Source organism: Temnothorax nylanderi, unplaced genomic scaffold, assembly GCF_030848795.1.
Source record: "Temnothorax nylanderi isolate EJ_2023f unplaced genomic scaffold, tnyl_v1.0 TNYL_tig0024_pilon, whole genome shotgun sequence".
Taxonomy (NCBI): domain Eukaryota; kingdom Metazoa; phylum Arthropoda; class Insecta; order Hymenoptera; family Formicidae; genus Temnothorax; species Temnothorax nylanderi.
Window position 1 is genome coordinate 1,663,615 of NW_027249086.1, and position 18,212 is coordinate 1,681,826.

General features: G+C 33.0%; 2 protein-coding genes across 3 annotated transcripts; both read right to left on the reverse strand.

The window, feature by feature from the left end:
* Positions 1-501: 501 nt before the first annotated feature.
* Positions 502-7,114, reverse strand: LOC139769800 (ATP-binding cassette sub-family G member 4-like). The gene is made up of 11 exons (XM_071701188.1): positions 6,653-7,114; positions 4,520-4,830; positions 4,148-4,321; positions 3,639-3,849; positions 2,993-3,100; positions 2,456-2,592; positions 2,201-2,369; positions 1,831-1,931; positions 1,568-1,723; positions 1,142-1,260; positions 502-912 (listed from the first exon to the last, which is right to left on the reverse strand). Exons 1-11 carry the CDS (start codon positions 6,807-6,809, stop codon positions 687-689), a joined length of 1,869 nt encoding a protein of 622 aa, XP_071557289.1. The 5' UTR covers positions 6,810-7,114; the 3' UTR covers positions 502-686.
* A 307-nt stretch (positions 7,115-7,421) lies between these two features.
* Positions 7,422-18,162, reverse strand: LOC139769801 (ATP-binding cassette sub-family G member 1). Of its 2 annotated transcripts, XM_071701189.1 has the most exons (10): positions 17,247-18,162; positions 14,445-14,562; positions 13,021-13,204; positions 10,746-10,891; positions 10,420-10,658; positions 10,065-10,324; positions 9,592-9,760; positions 8,923-9,179; positions 8,555-8,709; positions 7,424-8,388 (listed from the first exon to the last, which is right to left on the reverse strand). In XM_071701189.1, the coding sequence occupies exons 1-10, from the start codon at positions 17,374-17,376 to the stop codon at positions 8,199-8,201; spliced, it is 1,848 nt and encodes a 615-aa protein (XP_071557290.1). In that variant the 5' UTR covers positions 17,377-18,162; the 3' UTR covers positions 7,424-8,198. The 2 variants fall into 2 exon arrangements, with proteins under 2 accessions (XP_071557292.1, XP_071557290.1); XM_071701191.1 differs by lacking the exons at positions 14,445-14,562; positions 17,247-18,162 and adding an exon at positions 13,434-13,492 and having other exon boundaries at positions 7,422-8,388.
* Positions 18,163-18,212: the final 50 nt, after the last annotated feature.

Below are 18,212 nucleotides of genomic sequence, written 5' to 3' on the forward strand. Positions count from 1 at the left end.
ATACTATCACAGTGACCTTCCCCGCATGTGCTGTGGTAAAGAAGTGTCATTCTGCCGTGATACCAAAAAAATCACGCGCATAGTAAAGCAAATTATGCAAATTGTATTTATTTTTATAATGTTGGCTGGCTCCATCTGTAAAATAGACAATAATCAGGCTTCGATTCACACTGCTATATTATTATAAAATGAACGATAAAGTTCGTCATTATTACAGTTTTATAGCCATCATTTCAGACGATCTTACAACACAGTAGGTAGCAGTGTACGCTTTTCAACAATTATTAATAAAAAGACTTAAAACAAAAGGGTATTCCTGTTAAAAAATTATCTATTTTAGGGGCTTTTTCTTCAATTTTGTCAAGTCGACGCATTGATTATTCACTTGTACCTTAAGATATTTTAGTTTATTATACTGTTATATTTAATTTATTTTATTATAATAACACCAATTCTTACATTATCACCATAATCAGTTATAAGAAAATAAATCTTATTACATTGTTATTATTGAACGTGTTATATATTTAGGTACAAAAAATTTATACAATTTTTACATTTCTAATCCTATTGTCTCTCTTAACATTCTACCTACTGTTACAGAGAAAATGTGCTAAATCATTAATTTTTTGTTTGAGACATACTTAGAGAGAGATACTTTTTTGTTCAAGATAAGTATTAACACGTTACTTTCTTGCAAAATAAATTTTCCAACAAAGTAGTGCGTAGGTGATTATGTGTAAACAGAGTATCCAAGAGCTAAGTGCTATCAGAATAACGTAAAATGGTACTGTTGGCATGTCCATCATCGAGAGAATCTTGTTTGGCGAACGCAAGTAACAGTAGATTTCCGAGCACGACAGATTCGATCGATTAAGATAAACCGCCTGCATCATTCCTTCGAATGTGTATCTGCAATAAAATTTACATTTCTCAAATTTACTGAAAAAATAAGGCAAATTGGAAATACAATAAAATAGTGTTTCTACAAATAGGAAGCAAGAACAACTGTTTATAAATAGCTATTATAAATTATTATAAAAAACGGTTCATATGGAAAACATTATGTAGTAATAATAAGTTTAAATGCAAAAAATTTTTAATATTAGTAATCGCTATGGTATAATTAAATTGACTGTACCTGTAAAAGCTCGTAGCGCATAAAGGCTGTAGGTATACCGATATTTCTCTAAATTTCAAGAAATATCCGGCGAACAGCACTAATGGTGTACTAACTGCCGGTATTAAGAAGAAACCTGACTGAAAGAAATTATACTTGGTCAGCTACATTATCTGTTCATACATATTAAATAACAATCAAATCAAAATTTGAATGGTATAAGCTGCTCAATATATATGTATATAAACTGAAAAATTATGTATTGTTATAAACAAATCATCTAATGATTTATTAACTTATTACTATTACAAATAATTATAGCTGTGATATTTTCCGATATAATATTGCAATAAGTATGTAATGTTGACTTATTATAGCCTTTTTTGTAGCTTTTCTAATAGTGTAAATATTAATTAAAATAATAAAAAAATACCGCAGCTGAAATACCTTAGTGCCAAAAGCTGCGCCTGTAAGTATCCCGGCCGTTTGTCCAATAATTGTAATTAACAGGCCAACGCTCCACATCTGTAGAATTCTAATATATTCCATTGGCTGTCCTGTCATATAATATAATATAAACAAAAAAGATGAGGCGCAGAGTATCTAAAAATTAGATAAATTTTTAATTGATTTCAAAACCAATGACAATATATTTAGGTGTGTTCGTAATAATTAGTATAATAAAAAAATAATACTGCATTAAAACATACTTGCAACGGGAGATCCGTTAGTATTTTTACGCTATAGTAAGCCCTCAAAGAATACCAGTTATTTAAATATTCCTGCAGAAATACTGTCGCTTCTGTGGGAACTACAATCAGATTAACATGGTATAGCTATTTATTAAAATCATATAAAACTCATTTATCATAATTTTGAACGCGGAAAATTGAAAGTACCGTCAAAGAAATTGATTTTATTTTTCTTTTAGTCTTTAAAATTACCAAAAAGATAGTAATAGTATAGTATATGTAATTTAGTTATTTGCCAACAAAATCACATAAATTATGCATTATATTTATACGTAAAAAAAAATATACAGAAGTATGAAATATTGTTAGAAAAATCTGTGTCACTTACACATTAGTACTGCAGGCATAGAATTTGCGAAGAATAAAAATAACACAGAGGTAAATAAGCAAGCGGTATTACTGAGCACTTTCTCCGCGTCGTCACCAAAATTATAGAAAACTGCTCCAAAAAACAGGCCATTTGCGATGTGCCCCGCAAATCTTAATTTTGTCAAGGTCTGAGAGATTAATCACACAAAACAATATAGCATTTTAATTTTTCAAGCAAATTGTTCGAATATTACTTTCGATAGTTTTTACTCACAATATCTCGCTTGATGCAAATTAGAGATCTTAAAAATAAAATCTTTTGCTGTTGCCATGTTGACTTTTTTGGTATTATACTATTTGTGGACGTATCTATGTCGCCTGTTTCACATTTCTGCTTAGAATCAGACGATTCTAAAAAAAATCCAATTATTGAAAGTTATTAGTGACTGAAAAATTATTTCTCATAATTTTGAATTGTCTCGCTTTATATATTTATGCTTTTCGAATAACATTAATTTTATATCATACACAAGGAAGATATGTCCTCGAGATTTAGAGATACTCAATGCCTGATCCAATATTTCTAAAAATAGAGAATATTGTGGATATTCTCGTTAGATAAAATATTCACGCTTTTATTATCCAATCATCGCGAAGCAAGATGGAAAAAACATTGTATGAATTAGTATAAGTTATTAAAATAATTGTTAATGAATTATTAATGAATTATTATGGATTAACAAAAATTCGAGATAATTAAGAAACGTTTAAATATATAACCGTTTAATAAAGCATGTAACATCATATTTACCATTTTTATTAGGTTTGTTGCGCGATCTCGACTTTTCGTATTCATCACGACAGATCTTGTATAAATTCTCTAAATCTCCACCTCTTTGCTCTGTTATGACCTCAAGTACTGCAATCAGGAAAACACAATCAATATCACATGTGAATTTTTCTCCATTTTTTTTAAATTAATAATATGTTTTAAATGATTTAATATCATAAATATTATATAGTAAAATTGTTGTGTAACATCGAAAAGTGATAAAGCCACAATTCATGTAATAAGCAATACTACATCAAATTAAACAACTAATGTGAGCATTTTCTTTGTATTTGCACATAATATTGAGACTTGTATTTATATCAAGTTTTATAATCTTAATGCTTTTCGAGATATCGAGAATATTTCAGTTTATGCAAGGTAAACTTTTTGAATACTTTTTCTTAAGAATACATCTGTCTTAAGGAAGTCTGTTTGTTACTCTATCTTTTTAATAAATTTAACAAATTTATTATGCAAGATTAATAAAAAAAAATATATAAAATATAAGAAAAATGCGCACAGCTCTAAAATATTTTAATGTTAGTGCTAATACTCTTTTTCTAATTCCCCTGTCTCTTTGTAATTTACTTATTAAGTCGGATCGGATCGGTGGAATTGACGTTACCGAATTCTGCTATGTTGTAGAAGCTGGGACACGGGAACCCGGCGATGCTGTACGTATTTAAGATCTCGCTCTTTGGACCACAGTACATACTTCTACCTTGTTTAAGTACCATAATGTCATCGAAGAGCGAAATCATCTGACTGCTGGGTTGATGTATCGCGCAAACCACAGTGCAGTTCTCTCTCACCATACCGTGCAGCATGTTAACGAGCTATTCAATGCAAATCGTATAGATATATGCGGCGCATTAAGAACGTCTTAATGATATCGCGGAACAAAATATAATAATCAGAAATGTTTATTATTCTCAACCACAATATAATAATATTCCAGCTACGTCGCAGGAATGTTGCAACGTTGCTACGATATTGCTGGAATATTTTGCGCTTGTATTAGTAGAATACAAGAAATAAATATTGATTTTTGTTAATAGCGAATGTTTTTGTAAAACGATCGCTATTGATGTAATCTACATTAATTTGCATTAATATATTTATATATCATCATACCTGATTAGACGCCGCACTGTCGACGCCGCTTGTTGGCTCGTCTAATAAGAGAACGGATGGCTTGGAGATCATTTCCACGCCGATGGAGAGTCTCTTTCGTTCGCCACCGCTTAATTTTTTCGCCAATGTATCCAGGCAATTTGACAAGCTGAGACTCTCCGCGATATCGTTCACCTGACAGAAATAATATCTGATGGTGCATCAATCTATATATAACTTTTTTGTTCGCCACAGCAAGCTTATTATATAGTAGAAATAATGATATATAAGATATATTTTTATATAATTATTATATGTATATTATTTATTTAATAATACTGCATTTTATACATAGCGGTTGGAGCGTTTCTTTCGTGTTTATATTTTACTTACAATTAAGCGAATCGCTTGTACGTCCTGATTAACGTCGAGTTTCAGCCGAGCCGCTATGTAGAGAGTCTCTCTCGTCGTGAGAAACGGCAATAGATCGAATTGTTGCGGCACGTAGCACACCTGTTTGCGTAACATTCCCCTGTCCCGTTCAACGCCGTTTATGGTAACAATGCCCTTAACGTCGGTCAATCGTTCGCCCGACACGACTTTCAGCAGGGTGGTCTTTCCCGCGCCAGAAGGGCCGATTATTACTGTGAGTTTTCCCGATTCGAAGTGCCCCGTCACATTACGCAGGATCGTTTTCTCGGCCCCTGCAGTAAGCATTCCTCTTTAACCATATTTAGACAACACGTGGAAAACGCGATCTGATTGCGTGTCACATTTACATTAAAATCGCACTAAGATCCAAAAAAATCACACAGAGATTTGTTAGAAAAACTCGAAGCATTATATTATACGTGCACGTATATATTTCGTTTTATAATTATCTCAAATTCTTGCAATTATATTATATGTTAATGTGCACTAATACGCACATATATAATTGCATGTTGCACATTTAATTGCGAAACTGATAAGTGTTAGGTAATTTTCTGATAGGACTTGGAAAGACATGCGCGTTAATTAAAGTATAATACAAATGAAGCTGTGTAACCTTCAAAACCTGCTTCTTTAAATCAAACAATTTTCCAAGACAATAATGCATATACGCAATAATACACCTATACCCAGATAGCCAAATGCTGTGAGTTTGTTGCCATGTTGCCAACAATTAAGTAGCTTGTCGTTAATGCAACTAATTTTGACAAACTCGGGACAAGGTGAGACAGCATTATGCTTGTCGGGTTGAACTCATATGAATTATATTTTTATTAACAGCAAATTGATTGCAACGTGACAGCATCAATTTGTGAGGGATTTGTGACAATTTCATATTGTCAACACTTCGTTAGCAACGAGATACAATTAAAAAACTTCATAGCTTGATGACATATACACAATAACGGATGGAAATCATTATATATGTGTTGTTGCCGTCACGTTTGCATCATGATGCTCAAGATGGAACGATGAATCATTCATTGCTGACATGTTGCTGACATGTTGCAGACAACATAACGTACCAATATTGCGGAACGTTTGCTCTTGAAATTGCGTCAACTGATTGCATGTATAAGCAGCCATGTAGCTGTATTTGTAACGTGTTCTATTTCGATGTCAGCAAATTTACAGCAAATATATGAAAACACATGCAATGCATTAATTTGCTCAATATGCTCTATCACGCTTGGCTATCCTGGGTAACTGCGTTTTATAAATCATATTCATAGATTTTCAGAATCGCTTAAGTCCTAAATTAATAAATAAGATAATTTTAGCCAAATTCCGAAATGCGATGTATCTGCTGTCGCTATCGGCTGTCAAATAGATAATTTTTGAAATATCTTACACCCATCGACATATTATAATATATGTTATATATGAATATATGTATCATAAATAATATACGGTAAACGCAGTCAGTGGAGAGAGTTTGGAGCAATATTCGAATATAATCTCTAGGGAATCTTTAGTATATTTTATTAGTTTCTTAAGGTCTGTGTCCACGAGATGCTAGAATTTGGTCCAAGTTCTCGGACCGAGGGAAAGTTACTGAAACTTGGATCGTGGACACACCAATTTTGCATCCAAGTTCAGTATGTCCACGATCCAAGTTTCAGTAACTTTTTCTCGGTCCGAGAACTTGGACCAAGTTCTAGCATCGTGGATACAGGCCTTTTGACTTGAAAATTTTTAATTTTAAAATTAGAGCAAACAATACGCGATTTGTATTTTTATTACAAATTTATCCTAATGAGATAATTAATTTTAGAACACTCCAGAGATTTTCAAGATAATTGTTTTATTTTGCGATAAGTAATTAATAATAAGCTTTATAAAATGAGAACAAAAACTTGTTTAGTGCGCACCTTGCTATTTCAATCGAATGATTAGATCAGTTATTTTTTACACAGCTACCTAAAGCTGTCTCAAGATATCACGAAATGTCACGAGTAAATTGTGTGTCAGGGTATTGAGAACGCAAGAAAATCCCGACTTTCATAAATATGTGAAACGATGAAATGTTCTTGCCTTTGCGACGAGCCGAATAACAGAGATCGCTGAATTCGATGCACATCTGCGAGTTCCGCGATTTTCCGGGTCGCAGCAATTTTTCCGACTCCTGCAAATGTATCTTGCAGGAGTCGTCGTCCAGCATTTTCGCTGCGTCGTCGTTCGCTTCCAGCATCTTGCCGAACACTTCGTAAGATTAGCAGCCGTCCGCCGTCAATTGATTAATTGAAGAACCGGCATTTGCGTACTGGGCATACGAGATGCATGATACGCGATGATCATCGAATTCTTTATTAATCGTACACGGTCGGCATAGCGTCGTGCTACGACTTCATGCGTTGACTGATCTCGTACTACTGCAAGTCCAGCAGAAGGATAGCCTTGGTCACTTTCACAAGGCCAATGAATGAGTAAGTTACCTGCGAACCTGTTTTATATCGCTCAAGTTCTCACTGTGTTGTATAACTATCGAGCACGTTGAATGTTTATTTGTTTACTGAGTCAGTCTGCAGCGTCTAGATGATATAAGATCACTCTCCGTATCTTAATGATTGCGTTATGACCCTTGTTCCTTTATGTAATATGACTTCATTTTTTACATTAAGCATAATAGTGCCATTATGTGTGATGTGTATATATAACATATGTATAATATTATGCGTATATGTATACTATATATACATGTATATTTTATATAACTATGTATAGTAAGTTTTATATTAAATATTAAAACAAATGTTTTTTTTACGAAATGGCATTGAGCTATATTTAGCATTTTTACATGTTGCATTAATAGTAAAGCGCGGTTGTATAAATTATGAAAATATCGCAACTTAAACGCGCACTTTGATGAACTGATTTTTTGCAAAAGAAAAGAACATATTGACTTGTATTAACATCTAATGTCCAGGACAGATATATCGCATTTATTTATATTATTTTCCTTTTAGTGTTAATTTTGTCGCTTTTTGTACTTCTCAGTTCTTTGTTAAATAACATTTGTGCGCGAAAAGTTTCGTGACTTTGTTCTATAAAACAACAATTTTTTGGTTTTTAATTGTTTTATTTAATCATTTTGTTTATAACTACAGACATTTATAACATTTATAACATTTTGTTTATAACAGAGAGGTAACATGATAAGAAAAGTTAATGTCTGTTTTAAGATAAAAACTCACGTACATAGCTTGAACGAAAATGTCATGGTAAGTTTGAACTGAAATTATATCAATGATAATAAATAGTAAGGATAACTGAAATATATTATAATTAGATTTATCAAACTAAAAGCGTACATATTTTATTTTATCAACTGTTCCAGTTGATAAAATATTGTCTAGCAATATTATCTAGCAATATTATAATTTTCGACATATATTACAAATGTATATTATAGTATGTTATAGTTAAGTAAGTGCAAATTGCATGTTATAGATAAGTATGTCATCATCACATACAGATCATAAGAAATAAGTTAATCTTAACAGGTGGACCCGCTGTGTTTCATTTACCCGACTGCCGCATGTAATTGTAAAAACTGTACGAAGTTTTATCTCAAGGTGTGCTATATGCGTCTCCTGATCCTTACGTTCAATATAATATATGCTACAATGTCCAAAACAATACACACTGATATTAATATTATTATATTAAACCAATAATTTATGTTCTCCAAGCCCAATTCCATGAGGAATTTTTTAGGACTAGCGAAATGGCAATAATCCGCCGAGCACTTCAATTTCGCCCGATCGTACCTACAATTATAAATATTTCTTTTAGATTTTGTGGTAGAGAAGAGGAAAGACAAAGCGAGAAATTAAATAAATGTAGCTGAATTATTTTTAAATAATAATTTCTTTTAATATTTATACTCGCAAAATTTAGAATAAATGCATTGTAGTCAAAGGATGAGAGTCTTACCCGTAAATCGCCATCAATACTCCCTCGAAAGCATATTTAAAGAACGACATGTTAAACAGCCAATGTAAGTAGGGCTGCACGTCTTTAATATTTACGAAGAAACCACTGAGCAAAAAGAATGGCATAATTGCAAACGGCCCAAAAATTACGCTATCCTGAAAGAAAGCAATTGCCAATTTACAAGTTGTGATTAGACGAATTGCATTAGTTTAAAATCTTCAATTTCAGTCATGCTTTTTTCGATCCTCTTAAAATAAGAAGAGACAACAGATAATATATAATCGTTAATATAAATTTGAAATAATTTGATATAATTTGAATAATTTTAAAATAACATATTAAATTAGATTAAACAGATTAATACAAACTTGGACTTTTAGCGAACACCCTATGATAAATCCAGATGTTTGACCAACCAGGCTGGCAACGAAGCACATGAGCATGTACAATCCAAATCTTCTGCCTTCAGGAAGCTGATCGGTCATGTAATACACTATAATGGTATAGACGAACGTGGCAATAAGTTGGACTAGAAAATCGGCCAATTTGCCCGCTAAATAGTACGATCGTAGTTTGTACCAACGATTGAAGTGCTCGCGTTTGAGTATTGGTAATTCCAAAGGAACTGCGAAAACGGGCAAAAATATAACGGCGTTGCATTTCAGAGAATCTGTCAGGCCATAAAATTGTCAATAAAATTAAATATAACATAATGACGCATTGATTTTGATATCAGTTTTTATATCTTAATTGTTTACTTATAAAATTCTATTGTTTTTCCATTCATGTAATTTTTTACAAGCCATATTCAATGAGGTGTTATCACGCATTTATGTTACATACAATACATCAATTTATATTGGCTGTGTTTCAAAATTCATTGCCAGCGCTTAAAAAATCTATAGTATACGTTACATTTACTATATATCAATTTCCAGCGCTGGTAGTGAATTTTGAAACAAAGCCATTGTTGCACATTATGTATGTTGCATTATACACATAATGAGATTAGATTTCGCCAAATGTAATAGACATACTTGTGACCATTGTAGCGCTAAACGCACTGTACACGAGAAACATGATGTTGTAATACGATAGACTAAAATTGTCTAAAACGAAAGCAGCGTCCTGACCGATTTTAAAATATAATGTGCCGACAATCAAAGCAATCGCACAATGCATTGTGATCCGTAAAAGTGCGAAGACCTACACAAAAATAAATAAAATAGTAAAGATAAAATAAATAAATATTATTACGAATAAATGAAATTTATACAAAATAAATAAAAATTTAAATTCAAAAGAATTTTTAATTCTTTAATATTAATACTATTGGTGCTATAAAGTAAATTATATTGTAATATAAGTTAACTGAAATATTTATATAGTTAGAAATTTTTTTTTCTCCGATACTTATATGAAAAAGAAAGAGAGAAAGAGAGAGAGAGAGTAAACTCTCTTTAGCACGGTAAAACGTGTCTTATGAATAAGATTCGTAATGTAATATTACCTTATCGCGAAATAATCTAATTGCGTTTCTTTTGATAAGAACACAAAGTTGTCTCCAGGAGTTGGCAGTGTAATATGGAGTGTTGAATTCCGTTTTGAAGGAATACAATCTCATAGTCATCTGTTGCGATTTAATACTTTCTTTGCTTTTGTTCAAGTAATGGGTATTCGTCGACCTCCATACATCATTCCTGCCATTCTCAATTGACTCCACCAGCTTGGATGTGTGAGAACCGTAATCGCCGTTGCATATCTCCATCACTGCGGAACAGGAGCTTTAAATTCGTGTCACCTAGATTTTTGTGCATTAAGCGAGTGATTTGTCTGCTTTGAAACGATAAAAGATGAATAATTACAGAAATCAACAGGATCGTAATGCGTTGGACAGTGTAATCCTATACTGTTTAGATACGGCACCAAATTTTGCGTGCTGCCCGTGTAAACACAATTGCCGTCAGCAATCACGTAAAGATGATCCAGCATGTTGAAAAGGATCGCGCTCGGTTGATGAATCGTGCAGATTATGGTATGTCCTTTTTGCGCTAATTGCTTTAAAAGTGCTATGCACTGCTTTGAAGAAGTGCTGTCTAAACCGCTAAGAAGATTAATTGAAGTTGTATAACCAGGTACGTGACAAGAAAAGAAGCATAGGCTTTCATCAAGAAAATCATGTAATATCTACCTCGTAGGTTCATCAAGAAACATGACTGGTGGATCGCTGATCAGTTCAAGTGCAATGGCGAGTCTTTTTCTTTGTCCTCCGCTAAGTTTGTCAGTAATCACATAACGAGACTCATCGAGCCCCATCACTACTAATATTTCGTCGATCTGTTACAATAATTAATTTTTACTCGTTAAACTCGCACTTTAGTAAAAAGTCGTTATAACATCATTCAATATATAATCTGTATTTATCGAGATCTATTAAACTTAATTACTTTATTATTATAAAATAGATAAAGCGTGCATAATTTATTTGATTCATGATACACAAATTTTTCAACTCTTAAAATATTTTTATTAAATATATTACTAACACAAATATATATTACAAATATTCTTTATGAAATGATCAATCAAAACTTTTTAAGTTGCGCAAAATCCATGCAGAGGCGTATTCAGGGGTTGGTGAAACTGGGCTCAGGCCCATTAACTAATCAACTTGCAACGTTTCTCTTGCGAATGAATTCGAGAATCGAACCCCTGGTGAAAATAAAAATCGGAGCGTAAAAGTCGAATATAAAAGGAGAATAATAAAAGCGTAAACGAAACTTTTAGGAAATATAAATTGAAACGCCTCTTAGATGACAAGTTTTAATAGGCAAACTTAAAGTTAGTTTGAAAAGTCACAGTGATACGTTGTGGTCAACCAAACAAAGAGCAGTTAGTGTCTTAAAAAAGTCAGTAAAGTAAGTTCTGTTTTTTCAGTATTGAATGACAAGACAGATCGCAGAAATTATATAGTGATGAAACATCTTTTGGAGCACAAGCTTTGATCAGACAAATAGACTTCAGATTTCTGTGCCTTCTTCTAATATGGGAAAGAATACTGAGTTGCATCGACAAAGTCAACCAATCTCTTCAAAACAAGAGTGTTTTCTCTGGATGTAGCAAACAAAACGATAAAGGGTCTCGCAGGATCGTTGCAGAAAGTGCGAGATGAGGGAACGGGACCAGCTATAAAGTTTACCAGAGAAAATTAGAAATAGGATTAGAAGACGACTTTTCTGACGTGAGGCTGAAAAGAAAGTCAAAAGGTTTCATGACAGTGCATCCGACGAAAACCCTTATCTCTCTCTTGAACAGCGAGCTTTAGAAGAGAAATAAATATAGTTTATGATAGAATGTTAACGGAAATAAAGTCACGATATGAGGCCATGTCATCTATATCATCGGATCTCTTTTTTTCTCTGGAAATAGCTTGAAGAATCTGAGTTTGAATGAGAGCTGAAAAAAAGTGCTGACTTCGGACTTCACTATTCATTAGACGTAGACAAAGTGGAACTTGTGTCCGAATTAGAAGTGTTCAAAGCACAAGTACAGGAGCTGATCGAGGAATTAGAATCAGTAACTCTCCTGTATTTATTAAAATGTATTCAAGAATACTCCGTAGATGATATTTATCCAAACATCAAGACTGCATGCACTTCGAATTTATGTAACTGTACCAGTAACTGTAGCGTCTTGCGAACGCAGTTTAGCAGGCTCAAGTTAATAAAGAATTATCTCCGTTCTGCGACGAATCAAGAAAGATTAATCATACTTGCATCATTATTAATAGAAAAAGAAGTGGTTTCACACATAAATGTAGATGCAATAATAGACGAATTCGCTTTAGCCGAGGCAAGGAAAAATAAAATTGTAACTTTCATAAATTTATATAAGTAATGAAATGTTTATACATTAAATCAGATGTTATTTTTTAGGAGGGAAGGGTCGCCGATACAGCTCTTTGTCAAAGACGCGAGGAATCCTAGATACGCCTCTGAATCCATGCTAGTTTTGAATAAATTTGCATATATGATACGCGCATGCTAGCTTTTATTATCAGATTTCCATTAGCATTTCCGATCGATTTGTTGTACGTCATTAAATTAATGTTTTTATCACGCTGTTATTCAATTCATTCTACACAGATTATAAAAAATTGTGTTTAATAAAAGAGAGATTTAGATCACTTGGACTAATAAATATATTATAGCTTATTTAACAGGTTATAGCTTATTTAACAGATGCAGATCTTGGAAATGTATATAATAATTGTTCAAGAGGAGACCCAAAGCGTCACAAAATAACGACTCAAAAATAATTGTTTGCACGTGGAAATTGTCGTTTCTAACACAATAAATTACTTATATACCGGAAATGATTCTGTTTATCTGTCATGTAAGATATTTTATTTAGTTCCCTCAGTCCCCGAAGAATTATATACACAGTAGCGTGTCAGTAATATCTACCTTCTGTAATTTCTCATGGTTATTCAATCCAAGTTTGAGATCGGCAGCGATGAGCATAGCTTCCTGCACTGTTAAAAGTGATTGCAGATGATCGTCCTGCATTATGTAGGCAGATAATTTACGAAACTCTGATATATTTCGTTCCCGTCCATTTACCGTGATCTTGCCGGTGACCGAGGTAGTTCTGAAATGCGATGTGTCGTTAATTTATATATCATTGATCTGTATTGATACTACATAATTTCTTCTTATTATTACACACAATCAATATGTAGGTAATCTATGTGTCAAAATATGCCTATTTGCGAGCAGAGATAAACGAAATTATAACTAATTAGACCGCTGTTCTCTCATTAGCAAGTATGTATACGTTATAATTAATAAACAATTAATTGCCAATATTTGGTATGTACCTTAGAAAAATTCGTCAATCAATCACCAGTTTGCAATCGGGCTACGTTCAAAAAAAGAAGAAGATAAGGATGCGCAAGAAGATAAGAGTGCGAAGAAGATAAGATTAAAAACTCACTTATATTTTTGTAATATCGCGATGCATGGCGACAGGTGCATCTAAAGAGCGAATGGATACTGATATTGACGTGTAGATAAAGTATATTCGTGCGCGTGTACCGTGACTTCGCACCAATTATGTGTACACAATTTTGTGTAAGAACGAGCGAGCTCAAATATGAGTAAGTTGTGTAAAGCTCGATCCTAGCGTTGATATAACAATTCGCAATCCAGGAAAAGATTCCACAGAGCAAGGAGATCTCGCTAATCAAAGCTGACAATGAAGATTATCAGTATGATATCTAAATTCAAGGCTATTTTCCGAGCGGTTATCGATCGAATAAATCAAGATACTCTCGTTTCGGAGAGTATCTTGATGAACATTCCAGTTGATATTTGGAATAGGGGGTCAGTAAAATCTTCAATTCACAAAATACCTTGAAAAATGAAGAAATACGGCCTTAATATGCCGAGAAAAAATCTAAGCAGATCATAAATGGAATATATTATAATTTTACCTCAACGTAATATATTTTCTATTTCATAATTTTTATTAATGAAACAAGGTCTTTCATTACTTTCAATCGCTTGGTGTTTGCTGGTTTTCTGCTTAATTCTGATACTAATATTCTTCTTGTGTGGGTCATGTGTGGGCGCATTATTAAATTATGCAGCAAATCCGATATATTACACGAGAGATCAAGAAAAAAATGTTACAAATTTTATATTCGTAAATTTCAATTAAAAATTATCTCGATGTAGATCTCTTGAAATAGCCGATAGTAAACGCCTGAATTTGTATTATTCTCTTGCACGCTTCAGGTAAAAAAAAATTTACGAACTGGCAATTGCGGCTTTTTCTCCGCCCAGGAGATAAAATTGACCAGAGCGTACCACTAGTCATATATACTAACGTGAAACCTGCCAGGATGTCCATTAATGTAGATTTCCCAGCGCCCGAAAGACCCATAATAGCTGTGAGCTCGCCCGGTCGAAAGTCGCCATGAAGATCGCTCAACAATTTTTTCCTCTCTACAAAACAAATTGCATAATTATTCTACAAAAGAAATGTTTAGTAAGTAACATTGTTTGATACAGGATGGGACATGACAAATTCGCATAAACGGAATGCAATCAATGTCCTAATTACAATCTAAACAAATTGCCACCGAAGTGAAAGTTTCACAGGTAAGAACATGCGGCATGTTGCCACTGCCGTAACATATGCAAGGAATAATAATACTACGAGATAACAGTGCTAAAGGAAGACATCATAATAACATGTTCACGTATTTTATAATTTAACTTAAATTAAAAATAACAGACTTCCTAATGCTTTCTTTGTGTAAAATTGTGTGTTAAAAATTCGTTGAACATTATCTCTTTGTTCTTCTTGTTTTATACTTAATATTTGATTTGCAATCAATTTAATCAGAGACTGATAAGCCTTTAGGAAGTAAATGCATCAACATTTCGAATCGAAGTCTAACTTCATTATTTATGATTTATTAATTATTAATGATAAATTTAACCCTTTTTCTTCGATATTTGATCTAAATAACTATTTATGTATCTCCACTGTATTTATTATTAATTTTATTGATATATGTATTCATATGTGTACTCACAAAGAAATGGATCCACTTTTTTCACCCCAATTAATGATTATTAACAATAAATAATGATACTTTATTGACAAATAAAATAACTCAAATACAATACATTGAGTTGCAAGACAGATGGCATATAAAATAATTATACTTGTCAAATTGTATATAAAATACCACAAATTGTTTTACAAATTCTGTAAAAGTAAAATTTACATAAGAACTTCATTAACATTTATTAATACAAAATTTTTTATTAACTCGCAGCGAACAATAGCTATTGATAGAGTGAACTCTCGAACTGAATTTTTTAATGTAACCAATTTTATAGCGTCATCCATCTTGTAAAAAATCGCGTTTAAAATTATACTTACTTATTGTGTTTGCTACTACGTTAATACATTTATTAATGTATGTTACATTATATAACAAAATTATTCAAACTAACGATTTTATCTTTCCAGAGAAATATTAATTCTTTAAAAAAATATTAAAAAACTGTTGTCAAGAAATAAATAAAATTGCGTATAAGTACTTTTTTCATTTCTAGCTCATTCTTTTTTAATTTTTAGAAAATAATTTATGTATGGTTGAATACGATTGAATTTGTCTTTAAATAAACAATGTAATTATAAAAACATTTTAAATCTTTTTTCGAAAAAAGCAGTGAATAATAGGGGTACTTTAAAAAACATTTTTAAAACATTTTCGGAAAATCTAAAAAATTATTAAGTACTTTTGAAACAATAAAAGTTTTAAAATTTATTTAATCGACTACAATTGGCTATATAATCGTCATGACAATTCGACCATTGGTTTTGGTCCGATTAATCGTCAAGACATTAATACTTTGATACATATATTGATATTATGCAAAATTGTTTTATTTAAAATAATTTTGCATATGTCTTATCACTCTTATCGTTTCGATAATATACGTTTAGAAATATAAGAGTCGATTTTTACGAAAGCGTATCGCCTTCATGTGCTTAAAAGCACTTGTAAAAAACATGTGTCTCTTATTTTGATCTTTACTACATCATATTTAAAGCCCATCAAAATCGAGAAGGAGGATCCGTTTGTTTGTCAGTTGTGTTGATATCTAACAAAAATTTATGACTCTATTATCCGCATCATAATTATTCAATTTACACGCTTGAAATAATTGGTCTTTGTACTTATAATACGAAACAGATGTTCGCTATCATTAAAGTTATATATTACCAGCGACTATAAATGTTTAAATTGCAAATATACAATGTAGTTAAGAAGTATAAATTTATTAGCTCTGATATTGTAATATCTGTTTTAATAACTACTATTAACGTTACAAATATTTGAATATATACATATATATATATGTATATATAAATTTATCTCGGTTATCTAAGAATTGTTAGATCTTCTAGAGATAGATATATCTAGATAAATGATATTCCAGCAACAACCGAACACCAATCTCATAAGAGCAATGCAATATATATCATTATCTTGCTACACTTTGAAACGAAGTCAAATAGCAACTCGCGTATATCTTATCGATTTCAAAGTATTCTCAGCTACCATTGGCGTGCCTGTGTTCTGAGAATAGGTATTCGTTTTCTAAACGACGAGCTCTTATCTTAATTTTCATATTTATGAAATAGGAATGAAATTGATTTTCCATTCCGTTATTCTCACTTAAAAACAACAATTTTAGTAAACGTTAATAAACTCTTACTTACTATGTTTCAAACGTTTAATAAAAATTACGCTCTCATTATAACAGTAATTTGTAATAATTATTCTTTAATCATTGTTTATTCTATATATTATTATACTATATTGAAACAGCATTTATACACAGTTATCTCTATAAATTTATGCTTTTACACGAAAAGCTGTATTGTCAAAACTAGAGTTAATCATATGTGTAATAAAACATTAATTTTAACGTAGAATATTTTTCATATAATTAGAAACGCTATATTTATTATATTTATATAATATAATTATAATACGCTCTCCTTTTCCTGATATTTATATCACTCTGATCGAATTACGTTATGTATGTCATAAATACTTATTATATATATTATTTTTACTATTATTTTACATCGTTTTATTTACCCTTTGTCAAAATCCCTTTCCGTACGCTGTACGATATATCCTCAAAGAGCAGATAGAGCGATCGGTCGATCTGCACGTTGTCCGGCGCACACTGTTGCGGATCTCGCGACCTTTCTACAGCTCCCATCATCACTTGTAGCCAGATATACGTTCGTTTGATCGGCGTCACGCCTTTCTCGTCGGCAATCTCCTCGTGTTGAGTTTTCGCCGCGCGTGAGCGCGTTTCACATTTCTTCCGCGCGCTTTCCTTTTGCCCGATCGACTGGCACACAACTTCACCACATTCGATTCCGCACGCGCGCGCTTAATTCCGCGCGCGGTTTTCTCCTCGCCCGGATTGACTAGCGCACAACTTCGCCAGGGTTCGATTCTGCGCGCGTCCTTATCCGCGCGCTCGCGCGCGCGCGTATGTACACGCTGAACGCCACGGCGCGGCGCCGCGTCGCGCGCCCGCGACAAAGCGAGAGAATTTCACTCTCGCGTCTCGCGTTCGCGACACGTCGTTCCTTGGCGTTCAAACGAGCACGACTAAAGCAACGCGGCGGCCCTCCTTCGTCCCTTGTCAGCTGAACGACCGCGATCGCGAAATCGATGTTTCAAAGTCCAACGCCGTGGCTCTTGACGCTCGCGGTGTGAATCCGCGTTATCAGGACGCGCTCTCACCGAGAGAGATAAGATTTACGATTTACTATTGTCGGGAGAAAAATCGCACGTGACAGCTCGCTACGCTGACTTCTCCGTTTCGAGCGAAAACGTGGAGCGTATTAAATGAGATTCTATATTAAGGAATTTGAAGGGAGAGGGGGTAATCTTTTATTCAGCACCAACGCGCGTATACGGTTCTGCGACAATGAATCATACCGCGGCGAGATTCCGCGGAAGAACAAAAGAGAATTTCTCGTTCGATTGATTGTTCGCTTCTGATCACGTGACACGTATCGTAAGAAGAAAAAATTATCTTGCAAT